The following is a 19,773-nucleotide window of genomic DNA, read 5'->3' on the forward strand; positions in this document are numbered from 1 at the left end:
CATCATTACAGGTGAAACTCAAAAAATGAGAATCTGGGGCAAGTCCATTTATGTCAGTGATCCAGCTCAGACTGAGAGACCATCTAAAGGCTCAGGAACCTCTGCAGGTGTTCAGGCTTCATTAGCTGGTTAGAGCGTGACACTTTTGGTCTAGAATATTGAACTTTTTCACAATATTCTAATTAAATGTGGGGGTTTCTTTAACTGTAAGTCACAGTCATCAGAGTTGTAACAAATAGAGGCTGAATTATCTGGACTTTCATGGAACGAGTCAATTTCATTTATTAGTTTCACCTTTTAAGTTGAATTTCTGACGTAAATGAACGTTTGCACCAGATTCTAATTGTTCCAGTTTCACCTGTAAGTCTGATTAAAATGTCCTAAACAGGCAGAAATTAAAACTACTGAACTTGAACAATCTGGTAGCCTGGCAAGCCAGACTAAATAAATGTATTATTTAGTCTGGCCACGCTCCATTGACGGCTCTTGGTTGTGGGGCGGGTTCTACCGTTGTCTTTCAAATGATCTCCACATTCCACTGGACAATGAATGTGACATACTCTTGTTTCACTCTGTTGCATCATCCCACCCACCAGGCATATAGAGTGCCCTGATTGGCCCACAAAGCGATAAAGCTCTGTGATTTGTTCACTAAGCAGATAGAGCACTATGATTGGCCCACCATTATGGACCAATCACAGCTCTTTATGTGTTTGAAACCCCTCTAGAGAGCTGTGATTGGCTAGCCAGAGTCCTGGTAGGAGCTGCTGAGGTTCCAATGGAGCGTGCCTAGACCATTCTTTGCAAAGCAAGAATTTGGTCTAGTTCACTAGGCTAACAATCTGGTGCATTATGGTCATGATTTTAATGGGGTGAGACGTGTACTGGTTGGTGTGTTGCTTCTCCTCGCCACCAGGGGGCAGCAGCGAGTCGCTGTTGCAGCCAGTCCAGGAGCTGCACCATCAGGCATGTTCTAATTAAAACCAGCAAACATCTGCAGCCTGAATCAAGTGGATGCTTTGTGATAGTGAAGACCTCACACTGCAGCGAGAACACACAGCGGGATGATCGTTCTGGTTTTTGGCCGGACACACACACTGTAGGACCGAAGCTGTGTGGTCTTTCATGCCTATTTATTTTCATGTTTTAAGAGTTATTTTTTCCATATTTATCATTGTGTTTTTCACCAGCAATTTGTTGTTTTAAATTTGGTGAATGAAAAACGTTTAAGTTTTGCTTTAGATTATTAAAAATGTTTTAAAAGGAGTTAAAGTTGAAGGCTTTTCAGTAATGATTACATTTATGTTTGAAATAATATTTTAGCAATAAAATTAACTCTAATTACTAACAGAAATAACTCTAAAAATAATTCTGCAGCTTTAGCCACTCCAGGAAAATTGAGTCATGTTGATCATTTACACTGTAAATCCTGCATGTTGGGACATCCTAGCTGAACACATAAAGCCTCTGACAGGCTGATACTGGTGCAGTACTGGTTCAGTATTGGTACTGGTTTAGTTTAGCTCAGTGCAAATACAGAAATCCAATCAAAGACATGCAGTCCTGCTGTGTTTAGCACGCTCGGTAATGCTTTTCTAAGACTGTACATTTCGGCTCTGCCAGCCCAGATTTTACTTGTTCTTCTTGTTTTGCATCTGCTTGTTGTTGTATGCATGGGATTGAGCTGTGTTAAGATGGTAATAATCTGAGAAGCAGGGGCATTAATCCACAGTGATGGATGTACCTCAGCTACCGCAATTTGAGCATCTACTCAGTGGAGTGTGCCCAGAGGGTTTGCTGGATTATTTTGGACAGAAGGAATCGTGTTGTGTCTTGTAGGGCAAGAGGCAGAGGGCCAACCTGCACTAATCCTGTTGTGTCCCTTTTCATTCTCTGGCTCGTTCAGACACTGGCTGTGCATTTGAGGTCAGGCAGATTCATTAGACTTCACTTGACTCTGTTCTTCAAAAATAAAAATAAAAAAATCCATAAAAAATGGAATGTTTAGTTGTGTTCCTGAAGTAGCTCTTCAACTGAACGCAAGCGCTGCCAGAGGAAGATCACTACACACGAGCTGCTGGTAACCTTCACAGCTTTAAAAAGAAATCCGATGATATTATTTTGGATGCCAAGGGCCACTGCTTTAGCATGTTGTTAACAGCAACAGAACATTTTTCACTGGGACAGGAAACCCATCTTAATGTGTTGTCTTATTGACCCAGTAATCAGGACTCAAGGGACTCTGTGTCTATTTTCACAGCAACAAGGTGATTCATGGAGTTTTATCAACGTTTCCATCACCGCTGATTTCACACGAGCTGTAGGTGGTGCCATTTCACACACTTGGCTTGTTGCAAACATGGTTTTGCTCTTTCCACCTCCAGTCATGTTGCCAGAATCATGTTATTGTGTTAAACAAGTGGAAACAGCATATAATAGATGTAATTCCCAAGCTCTGGTATTTTGGGTTTTATTTTAGTGAATCAAACACCCACAGCCTTCACCTGCTAAAGTTTCTTTACTCTGAACAGAACTAAGAGGTGTGAAAATGATCAATCTGAAAAGTGGTAAAGTGACAAACAACCACGTGTGTGTGATGTCGCTGCGTGAGGTCATGTCTGGAGTCTTTACGTAGTCCATTTAAGTCTCCGCAAACACACAATGCTCATTTAGCCCAAACATGTAGGAGAGTGACCATTCCAGCTGCATCCATTGGCTGCTAATGTTTTTCCAACCATTGTGCTCTTGGTCTGGTTTTCAGAGATGGGACATGTGGCATCAACAAGTCATCTCCATGCCGTGTTAAGCTGAAGAAAACCATGGAGATGACTTGTTGATGTCTCTATCTCTGATGTTAAACTGAATGAGAAATAACCTCAACCTGTTGTCATTTACACGAGCAAGTCTGAATCCAAAATAATGAGAAACTGTAACATGAAGACTTTGTTGCACACATTTCACTTCTGATTATGGCCCTCTACAAAAAGATCCACTTGGGCCCCATTCCCATGGCAGGAAAATCAAGATTTTTGACCCTTCCCCCCCTAACAGCTCTATAGATAATCTTATCAGATATTCCTCCTGTGTGTGGTGTATTAACAACACTCTGGTCTGCTCAGAAGCACATTGAGAATGCTCCAATCATGAAGCTGAGCTTTCTAACATGTTGGATTGAACTGGTAGGATTTCCGAGGACAGACGTGCATGCGGCCTCTTGCATGTGTCTTCTAGCTTAACAGGAAGCAAGGTGATGGAGCATGCAACGTGCTCCTTCACCACCATGTTTATTTACTCACAAGACATCCTGCCTGACTGGAGAATGTAGTGTGTGAAATCGGGTGGTGTGTGCTTTTTGCCATGTGACGGCACACCACACACCGTAGGAGCAAAACTCATATATCTGTGGTTTATTCATCGCCACGTGGGCGGTCTCTCATGCCTAGAAAACTGTTTGACTGTTGAAAATTCCTTCGGTGTGGGCCGAACACACAGACCTGTGGACCTCACTGTGACCATGTTTGTGTTTCTCTGAACATATCAGCCTGTAATCTCAGAGCTCAGCCTCCTTTTGGCATGCTGATAATCTGCGATGTCCATTTCTGGCCACAACAACACAGGTTCATCAGCGGCAGTCTCATCCTTTTAAAAACATGTCAGGGATTAGCAGAACATCTTTCCCCTGTGTTTATGTGAAGATTACCATGTTGTTGCCTAAATCAGCCGAACCGCATCAAAACAAAAGCATCTTCTGCCTCTCAGATTCACTACTTATTTGTTTCCTTGCAGGTCTTTTGTTTTAGGGCAAGCACATGGTGGCTTTTTGTTTGTCAGAGCTCAAACATAAACAGATGTGGAGAAAACATCTGTCTCTGCTCGGCATTTACTAACACGAATTAACTTGCTTAAATTATTTCCTTACATTAATTTGTGTGCAGGATGTGCTTCCAGACGGCTCACTTTTACATCAACAACGTTCCCTCTGCTGGAGTCATCACTGCCCAGTCCACAGCTGGTAACACAAGCACACACACACACACACACACACACACACACACACACACACACACACACACGGCCTGCAACCTTAGACAGGGAATAGTTCCTAAACATCCTCCTAGAGAACCTCTTCCAACCACAGAAAAATCGTTTAGTGATGAACTGCAAATGCTGACTTTTAAAAAAAAATACTTTACATGATCATCAATAGAGCCTTTCATGGTTATGAAATGTCTTTGATTCTCTTGCAGTAACCATAGAAACATCTGACAAAAAGATCTAAAACACTGAAGGTGCAGACTTTGTTAAAACCAACACTTGTGGTATTCTCTCAAGCTCTGAACATGGCTGTAGTCAAATTCTAATAAAAGGGAGTTCTTATGATAGCTTTTAGTTATAAAAGTTCCATGGTTGATACAAAACATGTTTACGAAGTTCTTTACTCTAATATCACTTGGACGTAAAGTGATTTTCACAGTTTAATTCTTGACATTTTCAGAACCTTTCAGCACTTCAGGGTTGCGTCACTTTAAGGGAACAAACTATTGCTGGCCACTCCCATCTATCCCCTGATTGGTATGTTCAAAGCAAGGAGCTCCAATATCCTGGAGATGCTCAGAGTAGAGCTGCTGCTCCTCCAGCATAAACAGGTGGTGTGTATGTGTGTGTGTGTGTGTGTGTGTGTGTGTGTGTGTGTGTGTGTGTGTGTGTGTGTGTGTGTGTGTGTGTGTGTGTGTGTGTGTGTGTGTGTGTGTGTATGTGTGTGTGTGTGTGTGTGTGTGTGTGTGTGTGTGTGTGTGTGTGTGTGTGTGTGTGTGTGTGTCACTGATTTCCTCTTCAGACCGGGTGAAGTTAGCTTACATTTCCAGGTGGTTTTGTGCATTTTCTTCAATTCAATTCAATTCAAGTTTATTTATATAGCGCCAAATCACGACAAGAGTCGTCTCAAGGCACTTCACATAATAAACATTCCAATTCACAGTTCATTAAGCCAATCAGAAATAATGTTTCCTATATAAGGAACCCAGCAAATTGCATCAAGTCACTGACTAGTGTCAGTGACTATACAGCAATCCTCATACTAAGCAAGCATGCAGCGACAGTGGAGAGGAAAACTCCCTTTTAACAGGAAGAAACCTCCAGAGAATCCTGGCTCAGTATAAGCAGCCATCCACCACGACTCACTGGGGATCGAGAAGACAGAGCAGGCAGACAAAGACACACACACACACACACACACACACACACACACACACACACACAATCATTTTCATTTTCTTCATAAACAGAGAAGAGAAAAGCAGTTTTCTGTACAGAAGTAGCCCATAGGACGAACGGCAGTAGTTCTCCAGGGTCTCTGCTCCATTGCTGAGACTTACTTCTACTTATTGTTCACATTTATCAGACACTCAATATTTTTCTGGGTATTGTTTCTTTGATTCTGTTTTAATATCGTCCTTATTCTTATGAGCTGCCTTTAAGCCGTTGTTCAGTTTGTTATTGTCTTTAGTGGACATTAAAAATGGTGCAGCACTCCCATAACACATTGCATGATGATGTCAACTCCTAAACTCTATAGCACACCATGTTGAGCTTTAAAACTAAACAACAATGCAGACATGCCTTTAGGATAGGCGCTCCAGTTTCAGCACCAAGGACAGCGCACAACCATTTCCATGGATTGTGTTGTTCTGTTGGGGTCATACCAGTGTTCACCTGCAGTGTGAGACAGAAACAGATGCCAGGTGTCCTATTATCATAAGCTCAGTTAATTAATTGGCAAAACGGTAATGAGTTCTGGGTTTCGGTGTTGTGAGTGAGTCAAATCGTGTTCTGGGTCCCAGCGAGTTATTTATCAGTTTCAGTTGGAGAGTGAAGTATGAGTAGGGGGAGAGGGTGCTAGTTATTCATAATCATTCTATTTCTGATTTCTGGTCATTTTGAATGTGGGGTGAGTTGTACATGTTAGTAATATTTTAAATCATTTTGTATTTGTTTGGGTGAATTGTGTGTTTTACAGTATTTAGATTCCTGTGAGTGTAAAATGGTTCAGTCCACACAGTGGATCAATCGATGAAGTTAATTAGATCTGTCGGATGGAGATGTAGACGGTGTTCTGGGTCTCAGTGTCCATAAAATAAAAGGTTTCCCTTCCATGCTGGGAAGTCTGAGAGGCTGAGTGTGGGATAATCCGGTTACACAGACAGAGAAGTCAAATCCATAAACTTACGGCCAAGGATGTGCCAGCATTACGAATATGATTGCCACCATCAAAAAAGACAAAAGTCTGAACTTTATCTTTGCTCAAAGTGGCTGATCACAAATTCATCCAAATGTTGGATGGTGCATTCACAACTCTCGTTACGAACTAAACCATCAGTGTGCTTGATGCATCAGAATGGCCTTGTGTGGTCTATTCATCTGTGGAACCACCGCGTCTGATGAGCAATGTGAGACAACTTAAGGATGAGTGTGAAATCTGGTGGAAAATGATGCAAAACCACTGAGTAGGATTCAGCCATTTTTACCTCAGTCATCCACATTCCGACTCACTGTTCTCTCTGTGGTCCTCCTCAGTTACACATGGACAAACTAGCACAAAGAAATTATCTTTCAGGAAAACAGATTTGCTGAAAAAGAAACATTGAGCGAGTCAGAATTTAAGCTCCCACAGACAAAATAGCAGAATGTATATTTACCTCTACATGGATGATTATAAATACTCTCAATGGCATCAAGAGTAACAGGTTTTTATTTTACTGAAGACTTCTGTAGTGAGTGGTCTGTGTGTGAACATCTGTGTGAGAGTGATTTTGTGCAAAGACCTTCAGCATGTGTGTATCACAGATCTGTTGTAGTTTAAAGGAATGTTACCTTTAGTTTTCTTCTTCTCTGCCTTGGAGGATCCTGCTACGATCCACTTTTCTGTAATCTGTGTTTCAATCTTCCAGATGAGGAAACGGCTTTTTCTTTGAAGGATTTCGTCAAACACGTCGCTGAGCTGCACAGCACCCAGGGCTTCCAGCGAGAATTTGAGGTATGAGGACCCCCCCCCCACCACCACCACCACCACACACACACACACACACACACACACACACACACACACACACACACACACACACACACACACACACACACACACACACACGTACGTCTGGGATTCCCCTGGAGTTGGAAACTTCTCACACTGGGTTTGCCTCCTGGACCTGCTGTCTATGAAAATGGAACAATTCTGTTTACAAACTGAAACTGTTGCTTCTTGTTGTGGTTTGTCACCATTGGTTTTCTCTGTTTTTGCTGAGATGTAACATTAATACGTTCATTTAGGTTTGGGTCACTTTGTGTGAGTTGTTTTCAGTTGTCTGTGGAGTTATTGTATTGTTTCTTTGTCTGTTTCCATGGTAACATGCTTGCTGCCTGCTGCTTTCTCGTCTTTGTCTTTAGACGCTAAAGGAGAGTTACAAGGTAAGTGTCATCCCGAGGGCTTACACCTCTCTCAGTAAATGTAGCTGTGGTTGTGACTGATGGTAGAAAATAAGAAAACTCTGGACTGGACTCTGAATTTGCTTATTTGTGTTTCTGTTTTTGCATCTTTACATGACACCTTAATCATGTTTCTATGTTGCTGCTCTTAGATAACAGTACCAATTTCATGGAGCAATGAAGTAATAAAGAGGAATTTAATTGTTTAGGACCATTTGGCCCAAACAAGTCAAGCCTAAGGCTCGTGGACCGTGTCTAACATCTGTTGCAAAAAACAAACAATAATGAATTCCAGTGTGGAACAGCGAGCTTATTTACATCAGGTAAACCCAGCTGTGCCTTACCTCTGCTGGTATGTCCCCAGCACCCCCAAAGGTGTGTGTTCATGTCTAAAATGCATGGCTGCGTTAGAGTGACCTCCAGCATCAACCACAAAAAATAAAACCCCAAATGGGATTAAAGGAGTTCCTTAGAAACTTGCTCTTTCTGTAGTTTCAGCTCATGGTTTAATTTATAATTAGCTGTATGGTTTTGTTTTCAGGAGGTGCATTCATGCACCGTGGACATGGAGCTGACTACGGACAGCTCCAGACATCCTGATAACAAGACCAAGAACAGATACAGCAACATCCTGGCCTGTGAGTACCCATCTGTGTCATGGCTGTAGTCATCTAGAGATGTTCTAGCCTTTAGACTGCTTGGAACACGTTTACACTCTCAGAAGGAACGTCCAGAAACAGAACCAGTTTAAAATAACGTAATCCAAACAGCTGTGTAAATGAACCCAACTGCTTCAGCTCAAAATATAATCGCTATTCTAGTTTCAGTCCTAGACCACCAACATTTTCATTCTATCCAGTGATGTAGGAGTGATGTCATACATCCATTAAGGGCATCAAAGTGTCAGCGCAGAGCTGTGATGCACCAAACACTGGTGTGTCTGAAAAACGGGAAAAGTGCCGTCCTGCAGCTCGGTCTCCTCTCATGTTTACGGTCAGATCTCTAAAACTAATGATGCTAGGTTTAAGGACACTCTCACATCACAAGGCTGACTAGTTGAGCTAAATAAGGATGTATGTGTTGTAATATTAAACATAATGAAGTTGGTGAAATTATACACCAATAGTCAATAGTTTTTGAACGCCCCAATTTTCCAGTTATTTATTGCAGTTTAAGTCATTCAAGTCCAATGACTACCTTGAAATGGTACAAAGTTTAACTGGTGAACTGCCAGAGGTTCAAAAAAAAGGTAAGTTTACTCAAAACTGAAAAATAATGCACCTTTCAGAATTATACAAAAAGGCCTTTTTCAGGCAACACAGCTGTCCTGCAGCAATGGAGGTTGATCAGGCCTTGAAAGCTGGTGCTGCTAATTCCCACAGGTGCTCCAACTTTTCTAAAGTACTTAAAACCCCCTCTGTCTGCATAAAAGCAGTGTTGGAACATACTGTAGTACGATCACGAGCATCAGTTGAACAGTATGATACTGCAGATAATAGTGTGTTGCTACAAAAATGGTGAGAAAAAGGCAATGAACAATGGAAGAGAGACAGACCATCATAACACTTAAAAATGTAGATCTTTCCTACAGAGAAATTACAAAGAAAGTCAAGGTGTCAGTGAGTACAGTTTCCTTCACCATCTAAAGGAACTCTGGGGCAAACTCTGACAGGAAGAGGTCTGGCAGACCCAAAGCCACAACTGCATCAGACAAGTTTCTGAGAGTTAGCAGCTTGAGTGATAGGCGGCTCACAGGACAGCAGCTTCAAGCACAGCTTAATAGTGGCCGTAGTAAGCAAGTCTCAGTTTCAACTGTGAAGACTTTGAGCTGCAGGTTTAACAGGACGAGTTGCAGCAAAAAAGCCACTGCTAAGACATCAGAATAAGAGAAAGAGGCTTGCCTGGGCCATGAAACACTGCCATTGGACGACTGAAGACTGGAAGAAGGTATTATGTACTGATGTATCCAAATTTGAAATCTTCGGTTCATCATGCAGGATTTTTGTACACCATTGAGTAGGTGAAAGGACGATTCCACAGTTTGTTGCATCAACTGTCAAACATGGAGGAGGAAGTGTGATGGTCTGGGGCTGTTTTGCTGGATCCAGGGTTGGTGACTTGTACAGAGTGAGAGGCACCCTGAACCAAGGCAGCTACCACAGCATTCTCCAGTGTGATGCAGTACCCTCTGGTATGCACCTAGTTGGTTAGGGGTTCATCCCACAGCAAGATAATGACCCCAAACATAAGTCCAAGCTATGGCAGAACTACCTCAGGGAAAAAGAACAAGATGGTAAGCTTGAAAACATGGAGTGGTCAGCACAGTCTCCAGACTTAAACCCCATCGAGCAGGTTTGGGATGAACTGGACAGAAGAGTGAAAGCAAAGCAAAGTGCCACACCTTTATGGGAACTTCTGCAACAGATATGGAAGAACTTTCTGAAGAACATTTGATTTCTGTAGTAGAAAGAATGCCACGAGTGTGCTCAGCTGTTGTATCTGCCAAAGGTGGCTACTTTGAGTCAAAAGTTTAGAACACATTTTGGTTTATTAATTGAATTCATGATTTCTTTTTAAGTCCAATTGCTTATTTGTACCATGGTTTCATTTCAGAGTGCAATGTGACATTAAACTGCATCATTTCCAATAAAAAACTGGAAAATTTGGGGTGTTCTAAAACTTTTGACCGGTAGTGTATGTGAATATAAAAGTTGCCGTATTTGATCATACAAGTAAAATAAATTATGTATATTTTTAGGTCAAATCTGTTGTTTTTAGACATAATCTTTGTAATCATGGCAAGAGTAATAATACAATTACAATAATGAGAATATTTTGCAGTTTTAAACTAAAATTTCTTTGAAAAACGGAAGAGGACATTTATTGTGCCAGCCAATCTCCCCGTCAGTACTGATGAAGAGGAGGAAGAGGACACTGAGGCAGATCCTCAAATATACTATATTCTAAAATATTCTAATAATTTACAGGTATGTTTGGTCAGTGATGGTATCTATTGTTCAATATCTTTCAAAAATACTCTACAGTAATCTGTTGTTATAAAAATGTACTATATTGTTTTATAAAGGAAACATAATCTGGATTATTCTACAGTGAGATAATGTTCTAAAATTAGCTAGATTATTCAAATGTGTCTTATAATTATTTAAACTATTCAAAAATAAAGTTTATGTAACTTATTTGTGGATTTCTTTTACCTGAACAGGGCTGGCATCCATATCTGATCGCTTGGTTTTCTCTGACTGCGTCTGCAGCTCACCGCTGCCAGGGGATTGGTCAAATACGGAGAGCTAATTTAACACATCCGTGTGACAACTTGTGGGATTTTAACTTTACCTTTTGACAACAGAAGAATCGTTTTGTTGTAAACCAGAAAAACACCCTGGGATTGGAACAACTTCAGTTAGTGCTGGAGATTAACACACTTTCACATGAAGTTACAGGACAACACTCAGCCCAGCGCAGCTTACTTTAGGTCTAAATTAGGATAACGAGACGTCTGCATGATGTCATGATGTGTCCTCAGCTGTTGTGTTGCTCCCGGTTTAGTAACCCTAAAATACCAAGAATAAATCTGAAATGGTAGCTCGCTGTCACCGCCTCTGAAAGGTTCCGTCGTTTAGGTTCCACCCTCCTAGCTGAGGTGCTGTTGATCCTCTTCCAGAGCTAGAACACACTGAAGGTCCTAGAGAACATTGCTTTGGTCAGATCATGCCTGTGGAGAATCTGTTAGGCATTCAGAGCAGCCTGGTCTCATGTTGGTCTGTTCTCATTTTCTCTTCCTCAGTTGACCACAGCCGCGTTCGACTTTCATCACAGGCCTTCAAAGACGTGAAGACGGGCGATTACATCAACGCTAATTATGTGGATGTAAGAGGCTGTTGTAACCTAGACGTGACCTTGAGGCCTGCTTTTGGGTAGCTAAATAAATAAAACATGAATCAAATAGCTTTTGATGCATATGAGCTCCTTCAGGATGACCAGAACTCAGGACAACACTCAGTAATCCATCAGAGGTCCAGCCTCCCCCGGACTGAAGCAGCTCTTTTTGTCTCCCAGGGTTTTAAGAGGCCTCGGTCGTACATCGCCACTCAGGGGCCCCTGAGGTCCAGCATCGAGGACTTCTGGAGGATGATTTGGGAACAGAATGTCAGTGTCGTTGTCATGATCACCAACCTGGTGGAGAATGGGCGGGTGAGCGCTCAGATGTCTGATGGAGCACAGACTATTTAATGCTGTGGTGTTCTTTCTATAAGGTCTATTTTAAGCAGAGGGAGTGTTTTTGTTCTTGTGTTTTCACATCAAATTCACCAGTTTACGTGTTCTGGAGGAAGCAGAGTTGTCATTTTGAATCTGATCTGTGATGCGTGTTCCCCTCAGAGAAAGTGTGATCAGTACTGGCCAGTGGAGGTGCAGGAGGTGTACGGCAGCTTCCTGGTGTCAGTGAAGAGCACCAAAGTCCTCGCCTACTACACTCAGAGAACCTTCACTGTGACAAAGATCAGCAGCAAAAAGGTCAGTTGCTGTTAGTATCCTTCTGTCATGCTGGTTTTATCTACAGCTATTGCATAAATGTGGTTTGAGGGCACTAACCTGATGGACATTTCCCCACATCACACTGTTGCACTGAACTGTGAGACTTTGCATATTTGTTGATAACGATATTTTATATAAAGCCTCTCAATATGTAAATTATGAGGCACTTTACAAAAAATAAAGTTTTAAAAATTATTTTAACATATAAAAATATGAAAAATAAAAAATTGTGCTAAAAAAATTGATGAAAGAGAAAATAAGAAGGAGGCATCAGTGGATATTGGGAAAGGCAGAATTAATAGAAAGAGCAGAATAAGGACAGGGTGACAAAGCTTGAACAAGTGAGTCTTCAGCTGCTTTTTAAAGGAGACCACTGAGTCCACTGATCTCAGGCTCAGGGGGAGAGAGGTCCAGAGTCTGGGGGTCACAGCAGCAAATGATCTGTCACCTTTGGTCTTTAGCCTGGTGCTGCACAACCAGTAGGCTTTGGTCACTGGACCTCAGGGACCTGCTGGGGGTGTAGGGACTAAGAAGATCACCAATGTAAGATAGTGCTTGTCCATGTAAGGCCCTATAGACCAGAACCAGGATCTTGAAATGAACCCTGAAGTTGATTGGCAGCCAGTGAAGCTGGAGGAGAAGCGGGGTGATGTGGGTGTGTTTGGAGGACTTGGTCAGAAGCCGAGCACAGGCATTCTGAACCACCTGTAGACGGTTCAGGGAGGTTCTGCTCAGACACGTGAAAAGAGAGTTACAGTAGTCTAAGCGTGAGGAGATGAAGGTGTGGAGAACTGTCTCAAGTTCACAGCGGGACAGAATGGGACTCAGCTTAGCAATGTTCCTGAGATGGAAGAAGGAAGAGCGAACAAGAGAACTGACATGAGAATCCAGGGTGAGAGCTGGGTCAAAGGTCATGCCAAGATTCCTGACAGAAGGTTTGGTGTGGGAAGCAAGCTGACCAAGAGAGTCTCTGACTTTGGGAACCAGCTTGTCTGGGGCACAGATGAAGATCTAGGTCTTATCTTCATTCAGCTGTAGAAAGCTCCCACCATCCAGGTTTTGATAGAGTCTAAGCAGGTGTGTAACAGCTGCAGCTTAGACATCTCATGGGGCTTAAAGGAGATGTACAGTTGGATGTCATCTGCATAAAGATGGTAGGAGATTCCTTTAAAGGAGCTCAGTATGTGCTGAAGAGGAAGCAGATAGAGGAGGAAGAGCAGAGGCCCCAACACAGAACCTTGTGGGACACCATGGGTAAGAGAGGTGGTGGAGGACCTAAACTTGGAGACGGCCACAGAAAACAAACGCTCAGACATATAAGAGGAGAACCACTCCAGAGCAGATCCGGATTGGCCTACCCAGTCTCTCAGCCTCTCCAGTAGCAAGTAATGGTCAACAGTGTCAACGGCTGCAGTCAGGTCCAGCAGGACCAGAACAGAACAGTCCCCTGCATCACTGTGAGTCAGAAGGTCATTAGAGACCCTAAGAAGAGCTGTTTCAGTAGAATGAGCTCTGCGAAAACCTGACTGGAAGCTATCATAGATGTTATGTTCATCAACAGCAGCTGTGAGTTGTTTAGCCACAACCTTTTCCAAGATCTTGGAGGTGAATGGAAGTTTAGAGATGGGTCTGAAGCTGCTATGGAGAGAGGGGTCAAGACTCGGCTTTTTAACCCTTTGGTGCATAATGGTCACTACAGTGGACAGGTACTCAAAATTGTTATTTATTTGTTTTTGCTATTAAGCACAGCTGTTGGAGACTTTATTGCATTTGAGCCCCCTCCATTTGGACTTCAGTGAGTCAAGCCAGCTTATGTCATGTTCAGAATGTATGCTGTCCACTGAGGTGGACATGTAATAAATAATTTGTAAATTATAAAATTTTACAAAAAATATTTGTTGAAATTTGTTTAATTCACACCTAAAGACAAATGACAAATTGTTAAAAAAATCATGGTTGAAGATTTCATAATTCATGCATCAAAGGGTTAAGAAGCGGGTGGATTACAGCGTTCTTAAAGTAAGCAGGGACCTGACCAGAAACCAGAGAAGCATTAACTATAGAGAGCACGCTGGGACCGATGGACTGAAAAGCACTTTTAAACAAAGATGAGGGAAAGATGTCGAGGGGGCATGCAGAGGTCTTCATAGAGTTAACTAGTTTGGTTAACTCAGGCAAAGAAACAGGAGCAAAGCTATCTAGGATGATGGGCCTGGTTGGAGTCGGGAGAGGCAGCGATGAGGCTGAAGGAGAGATGCTAGATCTGACCTTATTGACTTTGTCCACAAAGAAAGACAGAAAGTTCTCACAGTCTGTAACAGAGTGGATGGAGGCTGTAGGAGAGGCAGGAGACACGATGCTGCTGATGGTGTTAAACAGCACCTTGGGGTTCATTTTGCTCTGGGACACCAGGTTGGAAAAATAGGAAACCCTCGCGTCTCTGACTGCAGAGTTAAAGGATGTCAGAAGATCCTTTAGGTGCAGCAGATAGATGTGGAGATGGGTTTTCTTCCACAAGCGCTCAATTTTTCTGCATTGACACTTTAGGCTGCGAAGGCTGTCATTAAACCAGGGAGTGGGGTTCACTGCAGGAACTGATCTGGTTCTGACAGGACAGATATTGTCCAGAATGGAGAGGCAGTGCTTTTTAAACTGAGAAGTTAAGGACTCTGGGTCGTTATCAGAAGAACAGGGTGGATTAAAAGCAGCAGAAAAATTGCTAGCTGTGCTCTCATTAAGAAAACGAGAACTAACCATACAGCGAGCAGGAAGTGGGGACGCAGAAACTGACAAGTTAAAGAAAATGCAATGGTGATCTGAAATATATACGTCCTCGGGACAAACACTGTCAGCATTTAGACTCAGGGTAAAAACACGGTCTAGAGTGTGCCCCCTGGTGTGTTTGGAGCCAGAAACATGCTGGGTAAAGCTGAAAGAGCCCATAAGGCTGGAGAAGCTCATGCAAAATGGTCCGAGGGGTCATCAAAATGAATGTTAAAATTACCAACAATCACCAGTCTGGACAGCTTCACAGTTGAGGATAGAAAGTCACCTAACTCCTGAAGGAAAGAACCGTTTCAACCAGGTGGACGATAAACCACAGCACAGTAGAACGGGTCATGCTGCAAGTGAGCATTGCATGTTCATACACTGAAGTTCAAAGCTGACGAAAACATGTAATGAACCTTAAATGAGCAGATAATTTGTTCCAATCCGCTGGAGCGTTGACAAAAAAAACATGAATCCCTCAATAAGAGTAGTCAGGATAGAGCATCTATAATACAACCAGTGATCATACGCACTCCAGCCACTCTAATACGGAAACCTGTTAAATTGTTTTTTTTAAGCGAACCACTTATTAGCTAGTCACATGACAGGAACGCTAGACCTGGTGAAGTTTAAACTGAAAGACAAAAGTAGTTATGAGCCATGTGAAGTGGTTGTTACTACCAGAGGGACTACGTTAGTACTCAGGCAACACAGATCAGGGGATTTTTAGATGTAAAAGATTAAATACAATCTGCTTGTCTCTTTATCTGGGCCTAATCTGAGCATTTTATGATCTAGAGCAACTGATTATATTATTAGTTAAATGACTTTTCTGCAAACATTTGCGTGAATCTAGACCTGAAATCAACACGATGTGTAACTGCTCGTGCTGAGGCTTACTAACCAGCGCTGATGGATAGACTGAACTGAAGTGATTTGTTCTCATGTACAACTTCAGTGTTCCTCCTTGTCTGCGGAACTGGAGGGTCCCAAAATTTCACAGCAGTTTAAAACACTTTTCATCAACAACTTTTCAGTCTATAAAGCTGCTTGGAGAAGCAATGAAACCTCAAGAAGATGAAGATGTCTGGTTTCCATAGTTTGAACCGCCTAGGACCACCATCCTCTAGATCAGCGGTCACCAACTCTGGCCTACCGTCGTGCACATGTTAGCAGTTTCTTTGCTCCCACACATCTGATTGTAATGAATGAGTAATTAACAGGCCTGTGCAGAGTTAAACGTGCAAGGAGATGATTAAATTTCTCCATTCAAGTGTGGTAGTGCAGGAAACAGAAAACCAGCAGAGTGTTAGCCCTCGAGGACTGGAGTTGGTGACACCTGCTCTAGAGAACTGAAACCTTCACCTGCTTGCCAGCATCTCAAGTGTTTTTGAGGAAGTTTCTGTGTCTGCCCATCCTTTTTAGATAATGTTAATTGATCAACGTGCAGCAAGCAGCTGCACATGATGAGAAATGTGGGTCCCTTTTGTTAGTAACTTCCTTGATTTTGTTCTTCCTCAGGGCTCCCAGAAGGGGCGGGGCAGTGAGCGGGCTGTAACACAATACCATTACACCCAGTGGCCAGACATGGGGGTCCCAGAGTATTCTCTGCCTCTGCTGAACTTTATATGGAATTCATCACAGGCCAGGACTGACGGCATGGGGCCACTGGTGGTCCACTGCAGGTCACATGAGTTTTCACCACCATCACCACCCTCAGTGGAGAACATCTAGGAATCGTTGTTTTTCTGTGGTTCTGTGCAGTGCTGGAGTTGGCCAGACTGGCACATACATCGTCCTGGACAGCATGCTGAAGCAGATGAAGGATGAAGGCACCGTGAACATCACAGGGTTCCTCAAACACATCCGTACTCAGAGGAAAGACCTGGTCCAGACAGAGGTTAGAGCACAGACACGTCGGTCTTTTTAACTCGGCCAGCTACTGTGGGCTTTTTCAAAATAATGCACAGGCCCAGAGGTGTCAACAGTGTGTGTGTGTGTGTGTGTGTGTGTGTGTGTGTGTGTGTGTGTGGGGGGGGGGGGGGGGGGGGGCTTTTTCTACTTCTGCAAATTTCCCTGTTTGTGAAAATGTCATTTATTTTTCTCCAGTAACTCATTGATTTGTCACTGTTTGTGACTAGTTGGAGACACAAAATTGCAAGAAAAGATGCACATTTGCAGCTGGAATTACACTAAATTGGTCCATCACCTTTTCATATGTTCAAACATCTATAGCTCCTAAAGATACTCACTGCACACAAAAATAATGTTTTTGTACTTGTGTAAATAAATAATAATTGGTGTGCATCACAGCCTTATTGATTCTACAGGCGCAGTATGTTTTTATTCACGATGCATTGGTGGAAGCCATCTTATCTGGTGAACAAAGGTGACGGCAGATCATCTCCACAAGTATGTGGAGGAACTTCTGACTCCAGGACCTGCTGGGAGGACCCAAATGGAAAAACAGTTCAAGGTAAGGAGCTCAGTGATGAGTCTAAACCTCAAGGATAAGAGCCTATAACCAGCAACTAATCAAACAGATGAACAGTGTTGGGAGTAACGCGGTACAAAAGTAATTAATTACTGTAATGCACTGCTTTTTGCTGTAATGTGGTAATGTAAGGCATTACAGGGAAAGAAAATGGTAATATTTACTCTGTTCAGTTGTCACTAACGCGGTAATTACAATGCATTTTTAAACCCAAAATCAAGATGCGGGTTTCCTAAAAATTCAAATTGCGGGAAGCCTGAAAAAAGATCCAGTATCCACATATATGACATCATTTATGGACTCAGCTTTCCTCCTTGAACCGTCACCTTATCGTGGTGGAGGAGTTTGAGTGCCCTAATGATCCTAGGAGCTATGTTGTCTGGGGCACTTAGTGCCCCTGGTAGGGTCTCCCATGACAAATTGGTCTTAGGTGAAGGGTGAGACAAAGAACAGTTCGAAGGATCTTTCATGGCGGTTAAAACGAAGAGTCGGAGTACCCGGCCCGGAGGGTTACCGGGGTCCCACCCTGGAGCCAGGCCTGGGGTTGGGGCCCGTGAGCGAGCGCCTGGTGGCCGGGCTTTCGCCCATGGGGCCCGGCCGGGCCCAGCCCGAACCGGATACATGGGCTCGTCCAACTGTGGACCCACCACCCGCAGGAGGAACATGAAGGGTCCGGTGCAATGCGAATCGGGTGGCAGACCAAGGCGGGAGCCTTGGCGGTCCAATCCCCGGACAAGAAAACTAGTTTTTGGGACATGGAACGTCACCTCGCTGGCGGGGAAGGAGCCGGAGCTTGTGGCAGAGGTTGAGCGGTACCGGCTAGATATAGTCGGACTCACCTCGACACATTGCATTGGCTCTGGAACCCGAGACCTGGAGAGGGGTTGGACACTCTACTTTGCTGGAGTTGCTCCGGGTGAGAGGCGGAGGGCTGGGGTTGGCTTTTTGTTAGCCCCGAGACTCTCTGCCTGTGTGTTGGGGTTTACCCCGGGGGACAAGAGGGTAGCTTCCTTGCGCCTTCGGGTCGGGGAACGGGTCCTGACTGTTGTTTGTGCTTATGGGCCAAATATCAGTTCGGAGTACCCACCCTTTTTGGAGTCCCTGGGACGAGTGCTAGATAGTGCTCCATCAGGGGACTCCATTGTCCTGCTGGGGGACTTCAATGCTCACGTGGGCAATGACAGCTTGACCTGGAGGGGTGTGATTGGGAGGAACGGCCCACCTAATCTGAACTCGAGCGGTGTTTTGTTATTGGACTTCTGTGCAAGCCGCAGTTTGGCCATAACGAACACCATGTTCGAACATAAGGATGCCCACCGGTACACTTGGTACCAGGGCAGCCTAGGTCACAGGTCGATGATAGATTTTGTAGTCGTATCATCTGACCTGCGGCCGTATGTTTTGGACACCCGAGTGAAGAGAGGGGCGGAGCTGTCAACTGATCACCACCTGGTGGTGAGTTGGATCAGATGGCAAGGGAACATGCCCCGTAGACCTGGCAGACCCAAACGCATAGTGAGGGTCTGCTGGGAACGCCTGGCAGAAGAACCTGTCAAGACGGTCTTCAACTCCCACCTCCGGCAGAGCTTTGACCACGTCCCGAGAGCAGTGGGGGACATTGAGTCCGAGTGGGCCTTGTTCCACTCTGCGATTGTCGAGGCGGCTGTTGCTAGCTGTGGTTGTAAGGTGGCCGGTGCCAGTCGTGGTGGCAACCCCCGTACCCGCTGGTGGACACCAGAGGTTCGGGGAGCCGTCAGGCTGAAGAAGGAGGCCTACAGGGCGTGGCTGGTCTGTGGGTCTCCGGAGGCAGCAGACAGGTACCGGATAGCCAAGCGGGGTGCAGCAGTGGCAGTTGCCGAGGCAAAATCTCAGGCGTGGGAGGAGTTTGGTGAGGCCATGGAGAAAGACTATCGATCGGCTCCAAAGAGGTTCTGGCAAACTGTCCGGCGCCTCAGGAGAGGAAGGCAGCAACTCGCTCACACTGTTTACAGTGGGGATGGGGAGCTGCTGACGTCAACTGAGGCTATAGTCGGATGGTGGAAGGAATACTTTGAGGAGCTCCTCAATCCCACCAATGCGCATTCCGAGGAGGAACCAGAGCTGGGAGGCCTGGGGATGGACTGTCCGATCTCGGGGGCAGAAGTTGCTGAGGTAGTCAAACAACTACACAGCGGCGGAGCCCCGGGGGCGGATGAGGTTCGTCCTGGGTATCTCAAGGCTATGGATGTTGTAGGGCTGTCATGGTTGACACGTCTCTACAACATTGCGTGGTCATCGGGGGCAGTTCCTAGGGAGTGGCAGACCGGGGTGGTGGTCCCCATCTTTAAGAAGGGTGACCTGAGGGTGTGTTCCAACTATAGGGGGATCACACTCCTCAGCCTCCCTGGAAAGGTCTACTCCAAGGTACTGGAGAGGAGGGTCCGATCGATAGTTGAATCTCAGATAGAGGAGGAGCAATGTGGTTTTCGTCCTGG

At 44.2% G+C, this 19,773-nt stretch overlaps 1 protein-coding gene across 1 annotated transcript in view; it reads left to right on the forward strand.

Moving 5' to 3' along the window:
• ptprz1a (protein tyrosine phosphatase receptor type Z1a) overlaps positions 1 to 19,773 on the forward strand; it is a 104,418-nt gene that overhangs the window by 63,233 nt on the left and 21,412 nt on the right. The window contains 11 exon segments of the mRNA XM_054746521.2: positions 3,936 to 4,012; positions 6,948 to 7,033; positions 7,444 to 7,464; positions 8,024 to 8,120; positions 11,288 to 11,370; positions 11,560 to 11,694; positions 11,881 to 12,015; positions 16,327 to 16,490; positions 16,570 to 16,705; positions 17,136 to 17,184; positions 17,187 to 17,281. Coding sequence (XP_054602496.2) covers positions 3,936 to 4,012; positions 6,948 to 7,033; positions 7,444 to 7,464; positions 8,024 to 8,120; positions 11,288 to 11,370; positions 11,560 to 11,694; positions 11,881 to 12,015; positions 16,327 to 16,490; positions 16,570 to 16,705; positions 17,136 to 17,184; positions 17,187 to 17,281 — 1,078 coding nt within the window.

This window comes from Nothobranchius furzeri, chromosome 14 (assembly GCF_043380555.1).
Source record: "Nothobranchius furzeri strain GRZ-AD chromosome 14, NfurGRZ-RIMD1, whole genome shotgun sequence".
NCBI classification, from domain to species: domain Eukaryota; kingdom Metazoa; phylum Chordata; class Actinopteri; order Cyprinodontiformes; family Nothobranchiidae; genus Nothobranchius; species Nothobranchius furzeri.